The sequence below is a fragment of the Mus pahari genome, chromosome 9 (assembly GCF_900095145.1).
Source record: "Mus pahari chromosome 9, PAHARI_EIJ_v1.1, whole genome shotgun sequence".
Taxonomy (NCBI): Eukaryota; Metazoa; Chordata; class Mammalia; order Rodentia; family Muridae; genus Mus; species Mus pahari.
The window spans coordinates 81,932,362-81,949,310 of NC_034598.1; the positions used below are offsets into that span (position 1 = coordinate 81,932,362).

The 16,949-nt window shown below is 43.6% G+C and overlaps 1 protein-coding gene across 1 annotated transcript in view; it reads left to right on the forward strand.

Annotated features, from left to right (window-relative positions):
- The first annotated feature begins 9,220 nt into the window (after positions 1–9,220).
- Cfap54 (cilia and flagella associated protein 54) overlaps positions 9,221–16,949 on the forward strand; it is a 287,635-nt gene continuing 279,906 nt past the window's right edge. The window contains exon 1 of the mRNA XM_021205638.1: positions 9,221–9,574. Within this exon, the coding sequence (XP_021061297.1) occupies positions 9,243–9,574 (332 nt within the window). The 5' untranslated portion in view covers positions 9,221–9,242. The remainder of the gene's footprint in view (positions 9,575–16,949) is intronic.

Below are 16,949 nucleotides of genomic sequence, written 5' to 3' on the forward strand. Positions count from 1 at the left end.
ACAAAGAGTTCATTTCTTTGGACATAGCATTATATGGCAGACTGGATTCTGAGACCCCCCACCCCCACCCCGTTTGTCTGCGTTCTTCCATTTCCCCAGCCAGCTTAAGCTTTTCCTCAAGAGAAGTCAGAGCCCTTCCTTGTGTTTATCTTCGAGCGTTTACTTTCACCCCCTGCTCTTCCCTGAGTTTCAGGTCTAAGTTCACATTTAAGGATGAAACCTGAGGAGAGGAAGTGTGGCTGAGTGTGCTAGGCCATCAGAAATGGCTCTATTCTGAAGGTTCCTGTAGACCTTAAGTCTCCGTGCTCAGTCTAAAAGTCCATGAGTGACTCAAAGTATTTTCTGTCTTTTGAGGCTCAGTGAATAGAACAACAGGTCTGTAATAAGCCCCGAAACACACCAAATGGACACAGTGTGCATTTTATCTCCTTAGGAACTTTTTGCTTTAAGTTTGTGTTATCAGTGTTCCGTACCCGTCTCGGTGTGCTCTAGTTAAAAATGTACCATTCCCCACAACACAATGAAAGCAATATATATATATATATATATACCTGCACTGTACAAGAAAGAATGCGGAATAAATGTTCTTTACTGTCTCATCATCTGGGGAGAGCAAATTGTGAATAAACACAATACAATGCCTTCTGAGTTAACGACTAAGGTTTTTGTTTTTTTAGATTTATTTTTATTTCACGGGCATGATTATTTTGCCTTTATAAATATATGTATGTGCATCAGCGTGCATGCCTGGTGCTGGTCCAGGTCAGAAGAGGGTGCCCCATCCTCTGGCACTGGAGTTATCAAGGGTGCTGAGCTGCCATGGAAAGCGCTGAGACACAGACCCTGGTCCTCAGCAGGAGAAGCAAGTGCTCTTAGCTGCTGAGCCATCTCTCCATCCTCCTAGTTTTTGATTTTTCAGTAAACACTTATTTGAATAACTAATACATGACACCTTTGTTAAACGACTAAAAAGAACAGAGATGTGTTTAAAGTTGTATTTGATCTCGTACTTCCCACGTGTGGCTATTTAACATAATTCGCTGAGTGGTTTTTTTTTTTCTTAGAACCCAATACTTTTAGTCTCATTCTGTGCCTCTCTTCTTGCTCATAACATATACAAACATTTTCACATAAGCATGGGTATTATAGTTTTACTTTGTGGGACTACTTAAAAATATTTTTTTGTTTTAATGAGTATGGGTGTTCTGCCTGCACATAGGTCATTGTAACACATTGGTATCAGGTGTCTGTGGAAGTGAAAAAAGAAAGTGTCAGATTCCCTGGAACTGGAGTTACATGTGATCAGAGTCACCATGTGGGTGTTGGAAATAGAACTCAGGTCCTCTGCAAGAGCAACCCGTGCCCGGAACTGCATTCTTAACAGGGCTCTACTAGCCCCATGGCATTTCTTATAAATTCATATTAGCACATTTTCCACAACATCCTTTTTTATTTTTATTTTTATTATTTTTATTTTTTAAGAAAGCCCTAAAAATCTCATGTCAAAACATAAAAATCCACTACACTCCTTTAGGCTGTTGGCTCATATCTAATCCTGTGAGAAACTCTAGCTCACTTACAGGATATTACATCGCCAGAAGGTTTTAAACACTTTACTAGCACTAATGTTTAAGCAATAAACACGTTGTATGTTCCCCATATCCTTCCATATGTCTGTCTTTATACATGTGTGCCTCTCATTATGAGAAAGAGAGAGAGAGAGAGAGAGAGAGAGAGTTCTTATACTTAAAAACAGGTCAGTTTCTGTTTGTTTTTGTCACGTGGTTATTTGCATGTGATGTCACTGTTCTAAGAAGCCAGGCTCTTCTGTTCTCACCTCCCCCCCCCCCCCCGCAGATTGCTTCAGGCATTAATTAGCACTGCAGGACAGTGGATGTTAGATATGCCTTAGTGTCTGCCTTGGATTTCCCATCTCACTTCCCACCTTCATGGAGTCTCTATCACTGGCAGCTTTCCCTCAGGGAAGCCAGCTTTTTTCCGAGTCACTGTCTTCACGCCCTATCCCCGTTCCCATCTCCACAGTCTAACAGCTGCTCCAAGAAGGCCTGCTTGGCTCTACTACCTGAAGCCATTGTCCGGAGTTTCTGGTTTCTTCCGTTGCTTTTCAAGTAAGATCAAACACACTGTGTCCCAAAGAGCTGTCTGAGGGGTCAGGTGATCCGAGCTGGAAGTATAAGGTGACCCTTGTTCAGGAGGTAGGCGATAGGTACACACTTTTTGCCTATGCTCGCTTATTCTAAGGCATAGCATATTTGTGGGCAATATCCCATGCTCTGTGTGTCTTCGTGATTCACTGGTCAGGACTGGGTTTTCTTTACATCTGTTCCTGTCTTGCTTCCCTCTCCCATCCAGTTTCAGTAGAACCACACACTAGAAATAAAGACATCCTTGAGCCTTTTCTTCAGATTCATCCTTCTAGAAAAACTTAGGTTAACACAGTCAGAATATGGGATTAATGAAAGGAATCATCAGGATTGGATTCCTGAATTGAATTGTTTGTCTATCTGAAAGCCACAGGGACCTGATTGTCCTAGGGCAGGTGACAATTTAGAGCAGGGTTCCAAAAAGAAAAATGTGTCTATTCCAGCTTGAGGCAAATGCAGGTTCAACTTTGTCAGGAAACCATGCCTGGGTGCTGATTCTATAACAGGGATTCCAAGAGTGGGGCCCAAGGACGCAGCCTGAGAATTCTGAACTTCTAAATCCCTCTGAGCCTTCCAGGCTGGCCAGAATAGCCCTGAACCACTTGCTTAGACAAAAATAGTTTGTGCTTGGGGGGATATGCGATGACATAATCTGAAGCAGGTGCCTCCCAGGACCAGGCTTGTCTTCCTGAAAAGATACCCCCGACATATTTGATTGCCTCCTGGCTGAAAAAGCAAGGTTGGGTTTCAGCAAAACCTGAGCAGGAAATTACAAGTTCTGCTAAGAGCAGAAATAGATCACATGCCAAAGGAATGGGCCGGATCCCCGTTTAATATGCTTTTAGCTGAAACCGGGTGGGATGGGTGTTGGGGCATATCTTGAATAAACTAACAGTTGCCTAATCTTCGTAGTTCAGCTTGGTGGAAAGGGAGACAGTATCCAGAAGAACCTTAACATTGGATCTTTTTTTTTCTTTAAAGATTTATTTATTTGTTATATGTAAGTACACTGTAGCTGTCTTCAGACACACCAGAGGAGGGCATCAGATCATATTACGGATGGTTGTGAGCCACCATGTTGTTGCTGGGAATTGAACTCAGGACCTTTGGAAGAGTAGTCAGTACTCTTAACTGCTGAGCCATCTCTCCAGCCCAACATTGGATCTTTAAGCCCTGGAGTTAGAACCATTGTATAGATGAAAGAGACAGTACGAAAGACTGAAACTGTCTGCCCCAGGACTGAATTTGAAGCAACACTGTGCTCCAGAACTGTAGGTATTTGTGAAAGCATCAAGGATTTGAAGGATGCACAGGTATTGCCACCCACAGCTATGTGTCTGCTGGTGAGGATTTTAGACTTGGGAAACTTAGGAACTGAATGTTCTGGGTAAGGTCACTGATCTCGTCACTGTATATCCAGATATCCAATATTAAGCAAACCTGTTCATCTTACACAAGAAGCATCTTGACTTGAGCTTTCCATAATCTGGACTGTAGCTGCTATTTATCAAAGCATCTTACACACAATAGGTCATGCACTGCATGCATAATTTCTCAGTTGGCAGCTTAGTTTTTCTCTTTCATTTGGGTACCGAAGGTTTATAATATATAAACTCAAGCAGTACTCTGCTTTCATTTTTGTGGGTCTTAGGATAAGCTCCTATTTAAGGCCATAAATTCAGTGCTAATATTTTTACTGCTTTTATAATTACATACAGTATGATACAGTTCTTATATAATCATGTCTTATGCCCTGACTCTCACTTTGCTTTGGTGGTTAGGTTTGTGTTTTCCCCTGACTCTGCTTCAATGTCTGCCCATATTGCCAGTTTGGCTTCTTTTCTCTTCGTGGACTGAATATAATTATTACGGTGTTCTGTGTTGCCCAAGATGCAATTTTCACTCCAGTCTGTCTTGTCTTTTGTTCTGCCATAAAAATATCTTTACTAATACTCAGGCAATGGTGGTATGTGCCTTTAATCCCAGCACTCAAGAGACAGGCAGGCAGATCTGAGTTCAAGGTCAGCCTGGTCTACATAGTGAGTTTCAGGACAACCAGGGCTACACAGTGAAACCCTGACTCAAAAATAAAACCACAACATAATACAACAAAACAACAACAACAAACTAACTCAAAATCATAACAAAACAAAGATGTTCTGTCTAAAACATAAAATACAAACTGGGTCTTGTACTTTTCTGCTTAGGAACTTTCCGTGAGTGCTGACAAAAATAATTCTAGTTAGCAAATATTTACATAGCACTATTTTGTGGAGTTTACATGTTTTAAGTAATTTATTCTTTAAAAAAACCCAGCAGCAGCAACAACAACAAAAACAAACAAACACACCAGATTCTCAGTGTCTTGGCTATGGACTAAACAAGGCATAGCAAGGGTAAATACAGCGGAAGGAAGGTAATGTTCAAATCACACTTTCTGGTTCCACAGTCTGAGCTTTGCGTGCGTGTGTGTGTGTGTGTGTGTGTGTGTGTGTGTGAGTGTTCACACAGGTGTGTAGAGGTCAGAGGTTACTACTTCACTTGTTCTCCACCTTGCATTTTGAGACAGTTTCTCACTGGCAAATGAGTGAGTGAGCCACTGAGCACTAGAATGCAGAGTTGTGTGTGATCACAACCCCGCTTTGATTTGTGTGTTGTTGGGGTCTGGATTCAAGTCCTCATGTTTTCATAACAGCCAGTTTACTGACTGAGCAGTTCCCAACCCACTGGGCTTTTAATGTCTACACCACACCTCCGTGCCTTGACTTAGGGGTCTTGGTAAGCCCACTGTAAATTGAAGGTCTCATAAAGTCAAAAGAAACTTAACACTCCTAGCCTACCAAACTCCATAACTTTGCTTAATGAACACCAGTTGTGCTCAGACCTCTTACCTTAGCGAACTGGACAAACTTAACCTTAGGCAAAGCCTGTTCTACCATTCAATGACTATCTCATGTAACTTAGCGCGTAACTGTAGACTTCCCTATGCCCACCCCAGTTCCTGAATAATGACATGGAGACTATACTTATTTATAAGCTTTTGGCCTTATAGCCAGGCACTGTTTTCCACTAGCTTATAACTCAGTTTTCCCATTTATACTAATCTAAGTTCTGCCTTTACTTTCCTCCCCGCCTGCTTCTTCCTCCATGTCCCGTTGGCTGCCCCTCCCCACTTCCCAGAGTTTTTCTCTCTCCAGAAGTCCCACCTTGCTATTCTGCTTTTTGCTAAAGGCCGTAGGATTTTTAACATTCAGAAGGGGATGGAGAACACTGTCCACAAAATACTAAGGCAAGAGATACTTAACAATACCAAAGTCTGGTCTGGAATGAGATCTCTGCTGGTTCAAAAATCATCATTTGAATAACACAAGGATAATCTTTAGAGTGCACAAAAACATGACTCCGCCATTACTGAATTTTGTATTTGAAGTGAAAAATCAAAATAGCCATATGGTCTCAGTTAGGGTTTTGTTGCTATGAAGAGACACCATGACCAACTCTTATAAAAGGAAAACACTGGGGCTGGCTTATGGATTCAAAGGCTTAGTTCATTATTGTCAAGTCAGCAAGCATGGCAGCACGCAGGCTGGGAAAGGAGCTGACTGTTCCACATCTTGATCCACAGGCAGTGGAAAGAGACTGTTGCACACTGGGCAGAGCCTGAGCATATACGAGACCTCAAAGCCCACCCACAGTGATACACTTCCTCCATCAAGGTCAAACCCACTCCTGCAAGGCCACGCCTCCTGATAGTGCCAAGCATTCAAACACATGAGTCTATGGGGGCCATTCCTATTCAAACCAACACTGTATTCTTTTCCATCAACTTAAAGCTGATATATATATATATATATATATATATATATATATATATCCCTTATCCCAAGTCAAACTGTCATAGGTTGGGGAAGAAAGGAAGGGCTCCACTCAATATAAAACCAAATGGAGATTTCTGAACACACCCTCCCGCTGCTCACTGTGTTTGGCCATGATCCCCTTTCCAGCTCATCTTGTGCTTTCTGGCTCCACTGTAGGTTATTAGAGTAAGCAGGCAAGCGAATGCTGCAGGGTCCTCCAGCTAAGAAGAGGCAGTTCTAGTCCATATCTAAGCCATCGTCTCCATGGCAATCTTCCGTTCTCTCCAACCCTCAGCTTCATCTCCGGAGTTCTGTAACTTCCTTTGACCTTCTCGGAGCACATTCTGCAATGTGCTTTCCACTATGGACAGCCATTGACACTCAACTGCTTTTTCTGTAGGGAGATCGTGTGCGCATGTGCAGATTGTATGACTACAAAGGAATGGGGTTATTTAACAGATTGAATGGATGAACAAATGAGAAGCCACAACTTGAACTTACATATTAATGAAAGTGGGAAAGGGAGGATTTTGTACTTGTTTTTTAAAAGGATTATACGTTTCTATTTAGAACCAGTCTAAGTGATTTAACAGCTAAATATCTAACAGAAAACAAAAAAAAAACCAAGCCACTAATGTTATTTATTACTTCTCTAACCATAGCTTAAGATATAAAAGAATTCGGAATGAGCAGAAACAATCTCTGCTGCTGGCAAAGGCATTAATTATAAGAAACAGCAATTTGCATTATTTATGAGGAAGCTATTTACATCGCCCCGCCTGGCCAGTGGTTGCCTCAGACCAGTCTTTCATTATAGGAGAGAGTAAGGGAAAGTGACACAGGAAAAGTAAGGGTGTTCTGAAGGCCGAATTTTGTTACACGAAGGAAAGATCTCTGAAAGTATTCAAAAAAAAAAAAAAAAAACACACCTTAAATATAATTTAAAGGGAATATAATGGAAACTTCCATCTTCCACGATGATGATTCGATGATGATTCAGAATCTAACACCCATTTAAATATTCAGACAGGCTTTCAGAACCCACTGCGAGTGAGTGAGGCATTGTTAGCAGAAGAGAGCTCAGGGCGGGTGGGGGAGGGGGCGCGCGCGATGACTAAGATAGACCGTTTCATAATTCAAGCACTTGAGTTTCGTCACATTTCTTTTTCCACCAGCGACTTTGAAATCTGTACACTACGAGAAAGGTCATTCGCAAAAAGCTGGGAAGGAGCGAGCCCACTTTGTTCTCTGCTCTCTCCTTTCCTCTGACCACTTTAATTTAATTGGATCCTGCCTCCTGCCGATTCTATTCGTTGCTACAACAGATCGTTCTCAGGGGCAATTTGCACTGGCTTTTGATCTGAAGTGGACAGGGCTGCAAACAAGGGAAAATGAGATCTGGGAGAATTTACCAAGCCTATTATTAAAAGGTGTCTATTAATATTTTTTGGCAAAAGCTCAATGGACACCTACACCCCCCCCCCAACCTCAACCTGCATTCTTTAAAAATGTTAAAGTTTATGTTGCTCATCTCCAATACAAAATATTGTGCATCGAGAATAGGCTCTGCCTCTTGGCTGGAGAACTGGGCCCCCGACAGAGAGGTTGATGTTCTTGTGTGTCACTGGAAGATTCTTTAGCCATAGTTACCTGCTCCAATAAGTGATTTCCCCTATGATCTTCCTTCCAAGAATATTAAAGTACAGTGCATGGGACAGAGGAGACTGACCTTACAAATTAGTATTGATGCATAGGGTCTGAAAGAAATGGGATTGGAGCTGGAAGAGATAAGGCTGTGGCCCAGTGAGCTTCTTAGTATTAAGTGGATACCAAGGCCACTGTCTATATTTTGCATGTGAAAGAATTGGTAGTAGTTTTCAGTGTTAAAGACCTGGGTTTTGAAGCCAACCTCTCTATGGTTCTTCAATATTTTTTGGGGGGGGGGCGCTTGCATAATTTGTAAGGAAAAGTATGTCCGCTAGCTGAAGTTCAAATCCCAAATTAATAAATCTGACTCAATGTGGCCCACGAGATGCAAGAAAAGAACATTTCTTAGTGTTAAGCATTTCCTCTGAGGCCTACGGTTTGTCCATCAGAGAGAGAGAGAGAGAAAAAAAAGTCCCATCTCCCCGTATAAAAACAAGAAGTATTTGGAGAGTTAACACTTCAAACCATTTAGCATATATTAATGTCAAGGAGTTAAAGTTGAGCAAAAGACGTATTTAATTTAGAGCACAGTGACATTTAGGATAAGGCTGAAGTGGAAGCAACTCATGATTACTGCAGGCACAAGCGTTAAACCCACAGTCACAAACTCAAACTGCAGAGGGAAGAGAATGCAGCCGCGCAAGGTGCCTGTCTTAACCGGATTGTCAGAGAGTTCCCTAATTTCGGTTTGGGAATTCAGCTTCAGTGCTTTCTTTGGGGGGGGGGGGCATCACCAGGACAGCAGATTCCTTATGATCACTGGTTTTGCAGCACATAATTAGGACTTGTCTCTGGTTCTCAGTTATCCTCTGAATTTGGTCAAAGTCAAGCTATGTTCCCCTAAGCTGTGAAACCGAGGAGATAGGATAGACGCTGAGGTATTAATCGTCTCATGAAGATTAATGAGACAGGTAATGTTTCAAAATGCTTGAAATAATGGCCAATACATCTTAATTATTGTAACCATGGATATTAGTAGGTGGTCTAAATAGGGAAAACATAGTATGAATTTTTGATGGTCATTTTCTTTATCGGTTCTTTGTTTTAAAACCCTCTCTCGGCCGGGCGTGGTGGCGCACGCCTTTAATCCCAGCTCGGGATTAAAAAAACTCGGGAGGCAGAGGCAGGTGGATTTCTGAGGTCGAGGCCAGCCTGGTNCCTGGTCTACAAAGTGAGTTCCAGGACAGCCAGGGCTATACAGAGAAACCCTGTCTCGAAAAACCAAAAAAAAAAAAAAAAAAAAAAAAAAAACCCTCTCTCAAGCGGCCTTGGTTGTGAATGTCTGTAATCCCAGCGCTCAAGACACTGAGGCCTGAGGATAGTGAGTTTGAGGCTAGAGTGGGTCACACAAATAGCCATTCAGAGCATCCTGCCTTTCCAGGCTGTTGGTACTTTCCTCGCCCTCTAGGGGCCGCTGTGCTTCCGGAGAGCGTGCAGGTGGCTTGGTTGCCGCGAGATCGTTGCCTGGCAACCGCTTGTCCACCAGCCTCTAGCCTGCTGAACTCTGATAGGCATGGCGTCCTCCAGAAGCTCCTCCAGCTCTTCTGAGGAGTCCCCAGACTCTGAGACATCGGTGTCGCCGGTGCATCTGCCCCCAACGCCGCCGCCGACCTCTACCGCGATTCTCAAGTCGCCCAGCGAGTCCAAGTCGAGCTCGACCAACCCGCCGCAATGTACCTGCTCCGAGGACTCGCTGCCCTCTGCCGCCTTCTACGGGCCCCTGGACAGTAAAAACCCGCTCCTGGCCTCTTGCGAGAAGGAGATCCGGGAGCTGTTGGGCTTTATGAAGAAGAATAAGGCTCTAGCCACCTCAGAGGAACAGAAGCACGAATTCCATCGGAGGTGGTAAGCTGAGGCAGGGCGCTGGGGAGGGCGCCTGGAGATGCCATTGGAGGACCAGGACAGGGGTGGGGCCCTGGAAACGAACTGAGCTGTGGCCATTCCCAGCTATTACAGCCCTTAGCTCCCCCTACCCGTTTCATGTCTTCCTGCACAGGTCAAAATAAAAATCTGCACAGAAGTGTTTCCTCACTCTGGGTTTGGTCTCACCGTCCTCATGGCCTCACTCATGGGTCGCAAAACAGGACAAAAGTAGACTTAAGACCAACTCTGAGGTCCTTGAAGAAACAAAAGTAGACTTAAGACCAACTCTGAGGTCCTTGAAGATAGGTCTCAACCAAGTCTGTCATATTGCGAAACATGTACATTTTATTCTCTTTATATTCCATTGGGATTACAGAAACTTCTTTTTCCCCTTGACTTGGTGGCTCTTTGTGAGCGTCTGATTGGTTTTTTGTTTGTTTGTTTCTCCAGTTTATTTCTGCGAACTGAAAACTACCAGTTTCTTTCTTTCTTTCTTTCTTTCTTTCTTTCTTTCTTTCTTTCTTTCTTTCTTTCTTTCTTTCTTTCTTTCTTTCTTTCTTTCTTTCTTTCTTTCTTTCTTTCTTTCTTTCTTTCTTTCTTTCTTTCTTTCTTTCTTTTCCGAGCGAGACAGGGTTTCTCTGTATAGCCCTGGCTGTCCTGGAACTCACTCTGTAGACCAGGCCGGCCTCGAACTCAGAAATCCGCCTGCTTCTGCCTCCCAAGTGCTGGGACTAAAGGCGTGAGGACACCACGCCTGGCTGAAAACTACCAGTTTCTAAGATTTGGTTTTGTTCATGTTGCCATCTTTTCTGGTCTGACGCTTTCCAGAATGAGTAGTTACAAGACATAGGCATGCAGCAAAGAATACCAGACAGGCAAATAAATTTTATTTTCCTGGTGAGTATTTTTAAACTTACATGTTTCCGTCATGCATCTAATATGAATACACATTTTTAACTCCCATTTATAATTCAATCAAACATCTTAATGATTTGTTGAGTAGACATATCTTTGATAAGGTACTTTTCTGAAAACTGGGAAGGCATCAAGTTAACAATAAACCTCTCTCCCCCAAATCATGTATTTCTGTGAGTATAGTCTTGTCCTAAACAAACACGGGGTACAGCATTCCCACCACTCTCTTATCTCCTCCCACCCCAAGTTTCACTTACCTGTGGTCAAAGGCTATGACAAATCTTAAGTGGAAAATTCCAGAAACAAACAATGGACGTTGTTTGAGTCCCTTCTGAACAGTCTGACAAAATCTTGCCCAGCCCTGTTCTGACCCACCCAGGGTTTGAATTCACCCCTTTGTCCAGCACACGGACACTGCGGGCTTCATCGGTCCATTTGTTAGTTAGCCATCTTGGTTATCAGATCGACTGTCATGGCAACTCAGGATTTGTGCTAACATGACCCATATTTTGCTTAATAACGATTATGAAGCCCAAGAATAATGATTCTGAGGATGCAGATGGACCAAGGAGAAGGTGTAAATTCCTTCTGTACATGGGGGGAAAATGTTTCAATAAGGAAATGAGAAAGATGCATGTTTGGGTGGCCAAGACCCAAAGTATGCTTAGATGTTTTGATAGTCACTATGTTCATGCAGCTTTTATACAGTTGGTTATACATCTTCTACCCTGGTATAGCTTATCTTTTCTTGTACCTAGTTCATAAGGGATTCTTTGTCATGTGATGGCGGCTCATCTTGCTTGTCAACTTGACTCTCCTGAGAAGAAGGAACCTCTTCTTGAGGAATTGCCTCCATCGGATTGGCCTTGTGGCATGACTGTAGGGCATTTTATTGACTGCTGATTGATATCAGAGGGTGCAGTCTATCCTGAGCAGTGAGTGCTGTTTTGGGGCAGGTGAGCCTGAGTTATCCAAGGGAAATAGACAAGCAAGCCAGGGGAAACAAGCCAGTAAGCAGTGTTCCTCCATGGCTTCTGTTTCGGTTCCTGCTTCCAGGTTCTTGCTTTGAGATCCCGCCCTGTTTGTTTCCCCCTTGGTCATGGACTGTAACCCACAAGATGCAATAAACCTTTCCCTGCCCAAATTACTGTGGTTATGGTGATTATCACAGCAACAGAAAGCAAACTAGAGCATGTGGATGTGTGTGTGTGTGTGTGTGTGTGTGTGTGTGTGTGTGTGTGTGTGTGAGTGTGTGAATAGAAGAAAATATAATGTTCAGTTCTACTTGTCTTTTCATACATCTGTTAGGGGCCTCATATTGCATCATCGAAAGTAAGGGAGAAGCCCTGCAGATGCATTTTACTAAGAGTGCTGCTTCTTCCCTGAAGAGTAAGGCAGGGGATAGGACCAAGGGGGATCTGATGAGCGTTGCAATTGGAAATGGGCAGGGAGCATAGATGTTTTAAAAAGTTGAGGCTGGGGCTGGTGAGATGACTCAGTGGTTAAGAGTACTGACTACTCTTCCAAAGGTCCTGAGTTCAATACCCAGCAACCACATGGTGGCTCACAACCATCTGCAATGTGATCTGACACCCTCTTCTGGTGTGTCTGAAGACAACTACAGTGTATGCATATATAAAATAAATAAATAAATAAGTAAATAAATCTTTAAAAAAAAGTTGGGGACAAAGCCAGGCGGTGATGGCATATGTCTTTAATCCCAGTACTTGGGAGGCAGAGGCAGGAGAATCTATGAGTTCAAGGCCTGCCTGATCTATACAATGAGTTCCAGGACAGCCAGGGCTACACAGAGAAACCCTGTCTTGAAAAAAAAAAAAAAAGAAAGAGGAGGAAGAGGAAGAGGAGGAGAGGGGAGAGGGGGAGGTAGGGGGAGGGGAGGAGGAGGAAAGAGGAAGAGGGAAGTTGTTGAGGAGAAGTGGGGACAATGTATAAGGGTTTCTTTGCTGAGTAGGCTACACTGGGACAGTGGCAGGTGTGAAGAAGTTGGGTAGCACTGTGACAGTGGGAAGGGCAGGTTTAGATGGGAGAAAATAAAATGGAGAGTTTGATTTTAGAGGTACTGCGGTTGTGACTCAGCATCCAGGCAGGGCTGGAGGTCAGAAGAGAAGTGCTCTTGGGCTTCATCAACCCATTAATGACGTTTAATATGATGAGCAATAGACTTAGGTAAGGGAGTGGGTGTAGGTGCAGGGGTGTTCCATCCAATAGTAACCTCCAGAGACTGAGAGGCCAGCAAGGTCAGAGGAGAACCAGGAAGTAGCTGGTGCTCCCAGAGCAGGGAGAGAAAGCGATTCACGGGGAAGGAAGAATCCACTGCAGCATATCCTGCTAATGGAGAAGGAGCCAGAGCTCACCATGGAGTGAGGACAAATAAGATAAGAAAAAAATAGTAAACTAAAATAACAGCTTTAGCCGAGCCTGGTGCAGCACACTTATCAGCCCAGCATCTGGGAGGCTGAGTCGGAGGATCCTGCTTTCAAGGCCAGTTGAGTGACACCCAAGGAGAAGCACACTGCACACCCACCCTCGCTCCCACACACGTTCTATCAGAACGGTTTCCATGTGTACAATCTCTAAGAATCCCCATTCTCAGTCCAGAGGTCCACTTTTCTTCGTCCTTCCTTCTGTCTCAAATATCCTCCACGTAGCGGTCAGGGTCATCTCTGCAAGCAGGTCAGCTGCTCTTAGCTACAGTCGATTGATTGCCCTGGCTTCTAATATGCAATTAAGACCCTCAGTGTTCTCCAGGGTCTGAGGATCTAGCCCTGCCTCTCCCGTGTCCGAGCTCAACACTTGGGACTTGCCAGAGAAACATTCCGTTTTCTTGCTCTAGAGCCAATATTTGTGGTTTCCTTTGTCTGGGAGGTTTTTCTTCCAGATTTCTAGTTATCTCACTCTCTCTCTCCCTTCAGGTCTCTGCTCGGTCATCACTATCCAAGACAGGGTTTTGTTTTTTGTTTCTTCCTAAATCAGGCTTATCTATCAATTGGTATTTTGTTTAACTTTTCATTTTCTTGTATGTTGCTTGTCTTCTTTATTAAAACATAAGCTTCCGGGTGAGCTTGGGATAATTGTTTTCCCTTCTGCATTGCTCCATCTCTAGGTGATAGCCTGGGATTGGAACATAGCAAACACCCCACAGACATTTGATATTGCAGGAATCTGAGGTCTCTATTATCCTGTATTCTCTCCAGCATCCAAAACAGATCTATTTCTTTCTATAACACGTGGAAGGAAGGGCCTTTTGCCTGCACCCATGTAAAAGTAAGTGGCACTCCAGCAGAGGCCCAGGGGGAGCTCAACAGTGGCTTGCTTTCCAAGAAGGGACAAGGGAAGTGATGTTGTCTTAGGGTTTTACTGCTGTGAACAGACACCATGACCAAGGCAACTCTAATGACAACATTTAATTGGGGCCGGCTTACAGGTTCAGAGATTCATTCAGTCCATAATCATCAAGGCAGGAGCATGGCAGCATCCAGGCAGGAGGAGCTGAAGAGTTCTACATCTTCATCTGAAGGCTGCTGGTGGAAGACTGACTCCCAGTCAGCTAGAATGAGGGTCTTAAAGCCCACGCCCACAAGTGGCACACCTACTCCAATAAGGCCCCACCTACTCCAATAAGGCCACACCTCCTAATAGTGCCACTCCCTGAGCCAAGCATATTCAAACCATGACAGATGTGAAGCTGGGACAAGAAGAATGTGCAGGAGTCCACCAGGAAAACAGAAACAGTGGAGAGCAAGCACAGAAGGAGATCCTGCTCTGGAAAGAACAGAGCACATTCTTTGAATGAACAGAGAGAAGCCCGTTCAGCCTCCGCCTGGGAAGCACGGGTACAGCAGTGGTCCATGCTGTTAGAGGAAGCAATGGGGGAGGGCAGTCGAGGTCAGCTGCAGCAGGAACACCTTTCTGGGAAGGGATTGCCCTGATGTAATTTTTATTTGAAAATAGTGCTCGGGTGATCATGTCCCCACTGGGCAAGAGAGGCAATGGGGAGCCGCTTGGAAGCCCAGGAGGTAGAAGTTACTTTTATAACTCACTTGACAGATGGATTTTCTTAAAATCAAAGCTTTTTTCCCCCTTTTTTTCTAACTATAGGACTTTCCACAAGCATAAAAATTTATAGTACCAAAAAATATGATCTTGATTATATGAACAGTGCCATTATATAAAAGTGTGGTATATTTTAAAATATGCCTCTGTCAGAAGCAGTAGATATTCTGATTAGACTGTGAGGATTTTCTGTAGGGCATTCAGGACATCTCCTAGCCGTTATAACCAACCAGCAGAAATAGAACATGTTAGCCTTTTATTCTTAAATCTGGCCATGGTGACCCATGCCTGCGATTCCAATCCCTGGCAGCTGACGGGGGAATGGTGTGAGCCTGAGGTCAGCCTGGACTACAACAGTCTTTCAGGCCACCCTGGGCTACACAGGATATTTCTTGCCCCTGCGTTATGTAAGCCATTCCTAATGAGCAGCATTCCTGAGCTTCAGATTCTGTAAAAAGAAAAAAATAAATAAATAAAAAGAAGAAAGAAAGCTCTTTTCTTATTACATAACCCCGATCGACTTAATTAAGCTGGTATTTCGCTTCTATGAATAACAAACCCAGCAATCACCTCATCTGTAAGCCTTGGGTGAATTAACTGTTTTAGATGCAGAATTGAAGGATTTGGGCCCAACTGGGTAGATTTCTTGAATTTATTGCATCTAAATATTGTGGAATTTCACGAGACTGCAAGTGGAATATGAAATGAACAAAGAAACTTTCTTTTCTTAGCCCCCCTGTAGCTTGTATTCCCCACACTGTTATTCGTTGTTGTCTTTACTGTGGGCACAGGTAGGTATTGCCCTACCCCAAACATCATTTCTCAGTCCATAAAGGCAGGGATGCTACGTCTCCTTTACTCAACTGGGGACCCAATCAATATCATTTGTTTGCCTTAACGAATCAATTGATCCGTATCTGCAGATACTGTTTCATGAACGTTCTAATGTGTACATGTGAGAAATCGATACCAATCTTCAGGGGTTTTGTTTGTTTGCAGGTTTGTTTGTTTGTTTTTGAGGCAGGGTTTCTCTGTGTAGCCCTGGCTGGCCTGGAGCCCGCTCTGTAGACCAGGCCGGCCTTGAAGTCAGTGATCTGCCAGCCTCTGCCTCCCAAGTGCTGGGATGAAAGGCACATCCCACCACCGATTCTTAGGAATCTTCAGTCCTTACGTTCAGACTGTTGCCTGTATTCGTCAGTCCTTGTTGCCTTAGCATGTTATCACAGACCGAGTGGCTTAAAGAAAGCAGCTTTTCTTTTTTTCTTAGTTCTGAAGACTTCATGTTCCAGGTCAGTCAGGATCCTGTCAGGGCTCTTTTCCTAGTTTGGGAAACTGCTTTGCCCTCCTGGGAGCCCTTCCTCTGAAGAAGCCTGGAAGAAAGAGAACAGGAGTGAGCACAAACTCTGGGAGTCTCTTCTGGGAAGGAGATTAATCCCCTCAGACCAAGATCCTACCACATGACCTCATTTAACCTTAATTGCTTCCTCAGAGGTGAAGTTTCCAGTGCAGCTGCCCTGGGGGTTAAGGCTCCAACAGAGCGCTTGGGTCTGGAAGGATGCTTTCTGTCCCCAGTGTGGCCTGTATCTAGAAGGCAGCATTGGGCAACGTTATGGGGAGTTCAGTTTTTTTTTCTTTTTCTTTTCTTTTCTTTTCTTTTCTTTTCTTTTCTTTTCTTTTCTTTTCTTTTCTTTTCTTTTCTTTTCTTTTCTTTTCTCTCTCTCTCTCTCTCTCNTCTCTCTCTCTCTCTCTCTCTCTCTCTCTCTCTCTCTCTCTCTCTCTCTCTCTTTCTTTCTTCCCATAGGCACTCATAACATTCTGGAGAAAGAAGAAATCGGTGTTAACTCAATGAATGGATAAATTAGGCAATGATTTATTACCTTGCTCATTTTTATTAAAAACCACTTTTATAATACCGATGGCTTGTTTTCATTTTATATGGTGGAAGGAACCATAATGCTAATGGATTGACTGGATATTTGAACTCTCCATGGAAAAGAATAAAATAAAAGCAAGAATTTTCCCAACCTATCTACTGCTGCTCCACTCACCATCCCCCTCTCTCATCCTTCCCTCTCCTTCATTTTCCCTCCCCCCTCTTTGCTTCTTTTAGACGGGTGGTTCTCAACCTGTGGGTTATGACCCTATTGGGGATTGAAGAACCCTTTCTCAGGGGTCCCCTAAGACCACCAGAAAATAGATATTTACATTACAACTCATTTGCTACATTTGTAACAGTAGCAGAATTACAGTTATTAAGTAGCAATGAAAATGATGCTATGGTCGGGGGTCACCACAACATGAGGAACTGTATTAAAGGGTGGAAGTGTTAGGAAGGCTGAGAACCGCTGCTTTATACCTTCCTTGACTA